This window comes from Brachypodium distachyon, chromosome 2 (genome assembly GCF_000005505.3).
Source record: "Brachypodium distachyon strain Bd21 chromosome 2, Brachypodium_distachyon_v3.0, whole genome shotgun sequence".
Lineage (NCBI taxonomy): Eukaryota > Viridiplantae > Streptophyta > Magnoliopsida > Poales > Poaceae > Brachypodium > Brachypodium distachyon.
Window position 1 is genome coordinate 10,100,519 of NC_016132.3, and position 10,061 is coordinate 10,110,579.

Consider the following 10,061-nt stretch of genomic DNA (forward strand, 5'->3'; position numbering starts at 1 on the left):
TCGAAAAACTACATGCTTTTCTTTTTGCAAAAGTTCTGATAAAACGTGGACCGTACGTCAATTTCAGAAAATAGCCAAGGTTTTTTTTGCAAAATTTCCGACGCCAATTAATTAGAACAGAAGGAGTAGTTTCATAATATACCGATTTGACGTCATATCTGGTGCTACTTTTTTCCAATAAAATAGGACAAACCTAGAAGAGCTTGATTTGAAAAAATACCCGAAAGTACACTTATTTGTGAACGGAGTGAGCAGGCATCGACGATATTCTCACGAAGAGGCAGTTTCCATGATACATACATGTCGGCTATTTTCCCGCTCAGGCGCTCAGCAGCTCCTGCTGGTGTGCTTTGACGGTGTTTGACTCATGTTGTTAGCTTTTGATGCTTCTCAATCACACAGCCAGGCAGCGGGGATTGGTGCACACGCTGGCGTGCGTGCGACCCGATCGCAATGGATCACTTTGTTCGAACTTCGAAGTTATTCTTGATTAACAGCGACATGCATACTGCGTGTATATTATCGATCTTCCCGGCCTGTTGCCTTTCGGCGTAGCAAGTAAACTGCTTCCGACTTGCTCCCACTGGCGGCTAATCATTCTTCATCTTTTTTTCAGACATGCGGCTGATCTGGTGATCTACCGTATCATCCATGCCGATGGACCGATAATTGAAACCGCCGAAGCGCGCGCATGTGTAAAACGACGCCAGGGCACTGCCGCCACGCAACTTCCTGTCCTCAAGTGTCGACTAGCAACAATTTCGGTCTCCAGCTCATGTGTGCTACACCAGACACCACCGCTACAGTGCTACTGGCCTACTACTGCTTGTCTGCTGCGTGCGTTTGCCTTGGTGTGCGTGCGCGTATTACCGGCCACGCAGGGCGGATCCACGGTCCGAGCAGGGGCACGTGTGGGCGTGTGGATCCCTGGCGTCCACGTACAGATCCGCAGTCTCCGGTCGGTCGTTTCCTTCTCTTTTCATTTTAGCGTACCACCAGGCCAGAGAAACAGTACTACAGTACTCGTCATCCAGCGGATCGATCTGGAAGGATCCAAGTGTCGCAATTCAGGGCTACTATGCAGCTAGCATGCATGCTACCGGTGGAAGATACAGCAGGTCACCTGTAGCTGGCGATATGATCCAGAATTCCTGCTTTCTGTACCCCCGGGCGAAAGGTGAAACTGAAACTTACATCCAGAATTCGAGATTAGCGACTCTTTTTTTCCCGTGGAAGCGTGACACCGAGAAACCGAGGAGCGACGACGCGCAGCCGGCCGACCAACTCCACCTTGCTTTCCGCGGCCGCTTTCTCCGTCCGTCCCAATCAATTAAGTAGTACCCCCCGTTCACGGGTCAGCCTCACTCTCTCGCGCGCTTCCAGTTCCACTCCCATCCCCATCACCTACACTACACCTACAGCTCCTCCCCACATGGCTCCCTTCCCACCAGTCCTCCTCCTCCCGCTCCCGCTGCTACTGATCCTCTCCTCTCTGCTTCTACCCAATGCGGCGCGAGCGGACACCGGCCCGACCGTCGTGCTCAAGGACGGCACCACATGCACGCTCTGCGCCTCCTGCGACAACCCCTGCAACCCCACCTACTACCCGTCTCCCCCTCCTCCGGTAGTGAACCCCACCCCGCAGTGCCCGCCTCCCCCATCCTATTCCTCCGCCGGCGGCGGCGGCGGCGGCGGTGGAGGCCCCGTCATCTACTCCTCCCCGCCCCCTTCCAACGGCGGTAGCGGTACCGGCGGAGGTTACTTCTACCCTCCGCCAACCGGCGGATCCTCTGGCGGCGGGTCTCAGGGCGGTGGAGGCGGTGTCTACCCGACGCCGCCGCCGCCCAACCCGTTCCTTCCCTACTTCCCCTTCTACTACTACAGCCCGCCGCCCAAGTTCGTCGACAAAAGCTCCGCCGCCGGAGCCATCTCGTCTTCGCCCGCGACGCTGCTGCTTCTCGCGCTCTCCGGGCTCCTGCTGTGGCGAGACTGAGAATGCGAGATAGATCTGCGCTGCTTTTTCGCACTAGTAAGGCAGTGATTTGACTGCGGCATCCGACTGTAATTTCTATTTTATTTATTTTAATTTGTAATTTATGTATTTGCTCCTCCTCCTTCTCTCTTGGTGGGTTTATGTGCCGGTACAAATTGAAATCAGTAATAGCTCAAGTGTAAAACGAGGGCAAGTAATAAGTATTATAGATGGACCTAATCAAAATGTTCAGTCTCATGATTTACTCTTTCAGAGTTTCACTTTCATTCGAGTCGTTGGTAAAAAAGAATCTTGCATTATTTTTTTGCAACATCGATCATATGCCTAGTGTCAGGTCTCTCATCAGTTTGTCTGCTGCTGAACACCATTCTCTGAACTGGTTTGATTGTTCGGGAAATTTCTCTGCACAGACTGTACAATGGTACTGCCATCTACTGGATCGATCTGAATAGATCAGTGACCGCTCGATCAAACATTCAAACCATGCGGATCTGGTCACCGCGTTTTATTGTATCCTTTATTTCCTTCGAGGGGTGGATCTGTGGTTCTGACGTGCCGACGAAAATAGAAGTCGGAAGTGGAAGACACACGATCTAGGTTGTCATCGCTTTGTCAGAGCCTCCAAAGGCCAAGGCAAGCATCCAAAGCACGAACAGCTTGCTTCCACACGAAGCACGACAGATTTATTCTTGCGTATGCATTGCAAGAAAGTGTATATTGTCCAGGATATGGCTTAAATACTCGAGGTAAATAACAAATTGTGCCGTCCAGACCATGCGGCGGCAAAGCATGGCTTTTCCTTTTGGAAGGTTTACGTGTACTATTGGCAGCAACCGATACATAAATATAAAAGGTACATTACCTTTATTTTCTGTCAAAGAACTCGATGATTTCTTGCCGAGTTAACGAAAAAAAATCCGAACTTCGAGAAGTATCTAAAATGTGGAGCTTCCAAACGGCAAGTGTGTGTGGGGGGCCCTTCAGGGAGCGAGGGTTGATGTGTGTTTGTAAAAATCTGCGTAAGTTCTTTATTACACCTCCGTCCATTAATTATTAATCCTTCATTCTTTTCTAAATACTCCTATATCTCATTGATAACTTAATTCAAGTGTCTCAAGTACCAATCAAATATATGACATGTGTGCGAAAAGAATAGGATTGATAATTTAATTCAAGTGTAAAATCGATAGAATTTTTTCGGTCCTACGCATTTCTGTCGTTTTAGCCATTTGAACAATAGGAAGCCCATATGTGAAGTATACCTATGCATATGTCGGGTCAAGCTTCGTAAAGGCCAATGCCACGTGTGCGGACACTTGAAATAAATTACTCCATCCGGCTAAAATTACTTGTCGCAGATTCTGTATTAAATCTACAACAATTAATTCTAACCAGAGGGAGTATCTAGGTTGTCATCGCTTTGTCAGAGCCTTGAAAGGCCAAAGCAAGCATCCAAAGCACGAACAACTTGCTCCCACACAAAGCACCAGATATTTCTTCAATGCAAGAAAATGTATATTGCCCAGGATAGGGCTTAAATACTAGAGGTTAATAACAAATTGTGCCGTCCACACCATGCGGCAGCAAGCATGGCTTTTCCTTACCCTTTTGCATACAGTACCGTTGGTAACTTTTGGAAGATGTACTTGAACCATTGGCAGTAACCAAATATAAACGGTTTTGTTATTTTTATTCTAAATCGGTACTAACAACTGTCGATCTAATCAGTGGGATGTGTGTAAGAATCATGCAACTACAAAGGATGAAAAAAAATCTAAATTGAATTTCTATGATTATCGACCGGGAATAACTATTTCGAAGTTCAGTGAGAAGTTCTCAGGTCAATGAAACAAAAAGAAAACAGAACTTCCAGAAGTATCTAAAAAGTACTCCCTCCTATCCATAAAAAATGTCTTAGATCGAGTACAAAGTGCTTTGTGAGTAAGATATAATGAGTGTGAAACTTCGAAAGTATAGGGTGTGTGCGCGTCTATTCAGAGGGTGAGTGTTCTTGTGTGTTTGTGAGCATGAGAGGCCCAGCTCAATTCAAGGGTATTCACTTGAATACCCATTAATTTTTGCAAAAAAAGAACAAATACATATACTAGTGTATGTATGTAAAAAAATATTTTGGACCCAAACTCAATTGTAAGTCTATAAATGCACCAGTCCATCTATTTCATACCTCCTCCGATTGGCCCAATGGACAGTTGGCCACATAGATTTACAATGTTGAAAACCAAACCGTTTGATCAATACATGTAGTCTCATACGTCCTTGATCGTTGCCCGCACCTTTCGTCTCCTTCTTAATCCCGAAATAGACATGTCCCCAAATCTATAAACATAGCGACTACATGTGCTGCTTCCCGGCATCCTCACCTTTGGGCGTTGGCTGGCTCGTCCTTGTTCCGCGCTTTGACACTTATGTTATTTCACGGCTTCACATGCGCACAATTGGCAACGCCTCATCAATCATTCAATAACGCATGTAAGTTGCAATTTTGACTAGCAAATTTCTAAAAAATTTAAATACCCATTGTCAAAATATGCGAGCATCTACGTCTGTACTCCGTTTCCTAAAAAAGATATAGGGACATGTACGGTCTTCATTATACGTTCTTTAATTCTTACCCCTTCATTCTTTCCTAAAAACTCCTACTGTATGGCTACCGGGTAATTTGGCAACTTTGATTTTCACAATAATATTTGGAACTTTTAGAGCAACTCTAGCAGTTACCGAAAACGACCGATCCGAATAGGCCGAGTTCGGTTGAACTGAATCGGGATATTCAGTTACGAAAAGGTTGAACTGAATCGGGATATTCAGTTACGAAAAGCTTCACGCAAAACATAAACCAAATTCAGAACTGCAAATTTTGAAAAAGAACAGAAAAACTTCGTGCGCACCGAGTTCATCATCAACTACACAAAATACTAAAGTAGAGTTCATTATCAACTACAGAAATTACTAGGTTAATACTTAGCGGCGGAACAATTAACAAAAACAAAATGTGCTCCATTGCTGGCACCGGCACCTTCTTCTACTCCGGCGACTTCGTCAGCATTTGGGCGGCGATTCTTCTTCTTCTCCCTCGCCGCCGCTCCATCGTCTTCCTCCTGCTCATCATTCAAGAGGATTATGAGCTCCCTTGCTGGCGCCTTCCCCTTCCCCTTGGACTCTGAAATCGCGCGCTGCAGATCCGGGTCATTGGCGTCCTCTTGCTGGCGGCGGCGTTTCTCCTCGGCGGCGGTGAGGATGCTTTCCGCCAACGCCTGCTGGAAGTCCGGACCGTCCTCCTCGTCAGTCGGCGCCTGAAGGGCCTCTTCCTCCGGCGAGAATGAGCGGCAGTGCACAGCCGCACGAGAGGACTCGCCGTCCTGCCTACGGGCCGTGCGCCCACCGCGTGGGCCGGCCCAAGTGCCCTCCGCATGCGCTTCTTCCGCCAAGTACTGCTGGTACCGCTGCTCTGCATCTCGGCTCATGTGCCGGTGCTGTGATTAATTTCAGTGTACAAAAATCTGAAGTTGTTTCCATGTGATCATTTTGAATATACAAAATTCTGGGAAGTTGTTGTCCACTGCAATGAGAATTAGAAAAAAAAAAATGGCTGGGAACATACGTAGTATTAATTTGATGATTCCGAAAACAGCTAGTATATACTCTCAGATACTATGAACCACAGTGAAAAATGACAGTTTTCTTTGACATTTCAATAAGACAGCTAGTACTTTCAGATATGAAATAGAAAAAGAATATCCTGGGAGCATATGTAGTATTAGATGAATCTCAAAACAGCTAGTACTCTCGGATAGGAACCACGATGAAAAATGGCAGTTCTGTTTGTCATTTCAACAAGACAGCTAGTACTTTCAGATATGAAATAGAAAAAAATAATGGGAACATATGTAGTATTAGATGATTCCCAAAACAGCTAGCATACTCTCATACGTCCCATTCGGAGTAGGCCAGAAATATGAACTCTCAGAGAGAAATAATCGAGCGGGTCAACACCATCTGAGCCTACGGAACATAAAACCTAGATCAATTTAGTACTGAACCGCGAGAATCCCTGCGAATTGAAATAACCTAACATCAAACAACCTCATGGCGAGAACAGCAAACAAACCAAGAAAAATGTCCACGGCACTTGCCTTTATGCATGGCGAGAATGCGATGTCCGACCCGTCCGCCGGATCATCCACGTAGGTCCTCAAGTCTCCGCTCCGTCGCCGCCACCTCCGTCGCAAGTCTCCGCTCCGTCGCCGCCGATCAGAGAAGACAGATCGAGAGGAGACGATCCGTTTCAGGAGACAGAGAGATAGGAAGGTTAATCGCGCCGGATTCACTTCCCGTACGAACCGCCTGCCCACATCATCAAGTCAAAACAAGGTCAAATTGCCTAATCAGATGTTAGGCCCCTTTTTTTGGGTTTCTGATTCAGCTTTTGGTACTTCTAACCCTCTAAAAAGTACTTCACCCGTTTACACATGAAGCTGAGAAGCACGTCCAGAGGTGCTTCCTGCAGCTTCTGGAGGGAAGCACCTCCCGACGTGCTTCTCAGATTCATATGTAAACGGGAGAAGTGTTTTTTTAGAAAGCTAGAAGCACCAAAAGCTGAAACAGAAGCCCAAACAAACATGGCCTTAAACCGCCCTAAATGTGCCACGTAGATTCTAAAACCACTTAGCAGGGTGATTTAAATGGTATTAAGGATTTTGGGGGTCTAAATAACCGGTTTTGGAGTTTGGGGTTATGCTTCCGGCGAGTGACATTTGAGGGTGAAATATGAACTTCTTTCTTTTTTTACCGGTACACTAATGGGCCTATTGGGGCCTGGACTCTGCTCTAATTCGCTCTCGACGGCACGCCGCCATTCTCCTCCGTCCTCGCTCCTTCTATCCCTATCCCTACTGCCACTCGCGTCCGCTTATATTTGGCCATCGGGCCGTGTTTTTTCGGGCTGGCCCGAGGCACGCAAAAAAAGCACGGCCCACAGAACAGCACGGCGCGGGCAAATCCGGCCGGGCCAGGCACGAAGCCCATCACGTGCCAGGCTTTTTTCTTAGATGCGGCCCGTGGGCTGGCACGAGCACGGCACGAGAAAACCGTAACGAGAGGCACGAGGCACTGTTCAGAACCTCGCGGAGACTCGGACGTCGCTCGGCATGGCAACGGGAAAAAAGCACGGCACGAGAAATATGCACGCAGGCACGTAAAGCAAGAAATGGCCCGAAAATTTTGAATAGAGCATTATAGCTCCGAATTTGGTTCACTTTTGCCCTATAAATAGAGTTGCACATCACACTCATTTGCCCACTCTCAAACCACACATTTCTCCTTCACCTCACACTTCAATCTCATAGCCAATCCAAATCATGAATACAATCCTGGCGATCAAAATAACCAATTCTTCCTTCCGGAGTAGTTGGGGTTAGACATCACCGCCTATGGATTCAGCCCCACTCCCATTCCTTCCGATATTCCACAAACCCAAACACAACAGATGCCTCCACCTCCTCATTCCATCAGTTCCGCTAGTGCAACCATTTCCTGCACCACCGGCACAAAGAAGCGCTGCACTACATCACCGGTGTGGAAAGAGTTTGACCTTGAAGAAGAGAAGTTGGCAGATGGGACATGCAATTGGAAGGCCATATGCAAGAGATGCAAGAAGCCGCTTAGCGAACTCCAAGTCAGGAACCGGCCACCTGGAGAGGCACATCTCCTGCCACGTGAAGAAGGACAAGGAACAAGGGAAGGTACAAAGCACTATCGGCTTCAACCCCGACGGTTCGGTAAGAAACTGAAACTACGATGCTTAGATAGCCCAAAATGAACTTTGATATTTAATTGCTCATAACGATTTACCGCTTGGTTTTGCTGAGTCTCCCAGTTTTGTCAAATATATTCAAACTGCTCATAATCCTAATTTCAAACCGGTTTCTAGACAAACTACAACTAGGGATATGAAAAAACTAAACAAGAATGCTCTTCAGCAATTAAAAGAAGACTTTACTACATGCACCTTCTCAGTTTCTTTGACATCTGATATCTGGAGTGGTAGGCGTAAGCAAGATTACATTAGTGTTGTTACTGATTATGTTAACAACGAAACTTGGGAACTACAAAAAAGAATCATTGGATTCGAATTAATTGATATATCCCATACCGGTTCGAACATTCCTGAAAAAATCATTAAAGTTGTTAATGATTTTGGTCTCACCGAAAAGATTTTTGCAATAACTTTGGATAACGCTGCATCAAATACTAGTGCCATGAACCACCTTAGTCCTGTCCCTGGCAAATATGTTGCATCTTGGCTATTGCATCAACGTTGTGCTTGTCATATCCTTAATCTTATTGCTAAATGTGCTTTGAAGCATTTGAATAAGTACTTAGACAATATTAGAGATGAAATATCTTGGTTGAATGCTTCTAATTAATACCGCATTGCAAATTACAAGAGATTTTGCTCGGCAAGTGGAACACGTTCTCGTATGTTGAATTTAGACATGAATGTTAGATGGAACTCTACACATGACATGCTTAAAATTGTGCTTCCTGAAAAAGAGTGGTTCACACTTTTTGTTAATGCAAATTACGGACGTATCCTACTGACCGAACATGATTGGCATGCTGCGCAAGTTTTGTATGATTTTTTGGACATTCTTTCCGATTCAAGTAATGCTTTGTCTGGTGTTTATTATCCCATGTCTCCTTTAATGGTGCATCAACTTTTAAACATTGCCGGACACTTAAAAGCATATGAAAATGATATTGATTTATGCCCGGATGTTCTTAAAATGCAAGCTAAATATAGGAAATATTGGAAAAAAAAATCCTCTTTCGTACGCATTTGCATTTATTTTGGATCCTAGGGTTAAACTTGAGGCATTTGGTACTGTATTCTCACTCTTAACTGATGCCGTAGGACATGATTATTGTGCTTATTTTTCTGATGTCAAAGCTAAATTTCGTCAACTTTTTGATAAGTACAATGAAAAGTATGCCGGAGTCCGGCCGCATAGGACTACATCACAATCAACTGCAGGAAAGAAGAAAACAGCTTGGGGAAAGATTTTCTCCTCTTCGCCGGGCTCGTCATCATCAGCTGCCGGCACACATTTAGGTGGCGGCGACGGGCAGTTATACACGTATCTGAGGTCTCCAATTGTGAGCTTTGAAGAAAGCAACGAGGATGAATTCAACATATTGAAGTGGTGGCAGGACCACAAGATGACATATCCGGTGCTTTCCATACTAGCACGAGATGTGTTCACGGTATCCGTCTCAACAACATCATCGGAGTCTACTTTCAGTTTTGTAGGAAGAATACTTGAGGAAAGAATAGCGTGTCTCACACCTGATATGGTGAGCACGCTGATGACCGTGAAGGATATGGAGTTAGCCAAACACCGAGCTCAACACACTCCAGTGAACCCAGAGCTGACAACCGCATAAAATATTTATTTAGACGAGGCTGAACAAGAATAGTTGTACCCTCTCTAATTTTATTATCCTTTTGTAATTTTCCTTTTCCTTCGGACAATTTATTTTTCATTTTGAGCAAACTTGTACTCTTTTTCCTTACCAGGGTTTGTCTCCAAGGGGAGTTTACCTGGAAGGTTTTAACGAGGCAAGCTTAATAAAGCTCACTATTTAATTTACTTGGTCTCAAGTGTCAATTTCATTTTTTTAAATGGACACTGTAGCGGACAAAGATTAGGGGCACTCGTTCGTAACGGGAATACAACGGAAGCACGAACGGCACGGAAATCGCCCGGAGCCAGAACGGTGGAAACAGGCGAACGGGCCGAAACAACAACGACCGTGCCTTCATTGGGCCTGTCGGGCTAACGGGCCTTCAGGCCAGGCACGAAATCCCTACGTGCCAGGGTTTTTTCGCAGATGAGGCCCGTGGGCCAAACCGGCACGGCACGGACTCATTTCGTGCCGTGCTGTGCTGGGCCGCCGCCTCCACGTGCCTGGGCCGTGCCGGGTCGGCCCGATGGCCAGGAGTACGTCCGCTTCTTTTCCCCCTTGACCCCTTCGCGTGCTGTTCCGA

General features: G+C 46.0%; 1 protein-coding gene across 1 annotated transcript; it reads left to right on the forward strand.

Moving 5' to 3' along the window:
• The first annotated feature begins 1,347 nt into the window (after positions 1 to 1,347).
• Positions 1,348 to 2,259, forward strand: LOC100830093 (extensin-2). The gene has a single exon (XM_003565660.4). The coding sequence runs from the start codon at positions 1,433 to 1,435 to the stop codon at positions 1,991 to 1,993; it is 561 nt and encodes a 186-aa protein (XP_003565708.1). The 5' UTR covers positions 1,348 to 1,432; the 3' UTR covers positions 1,994 to 2,259.
• Positions 2,260 to 10,061: the final 7,802 nt, after the last annotated feature.

Bases quoted from the DNA above. Each gene is read 5' to 3' on its own strand.
- LOC100830093 (XM_003565660.4), top strand. From the start codon at position 1,433: ATGGCTCCCTTCCCACCAGTCCTCCTCCTCCCGCTCCCGCTGCTACTG.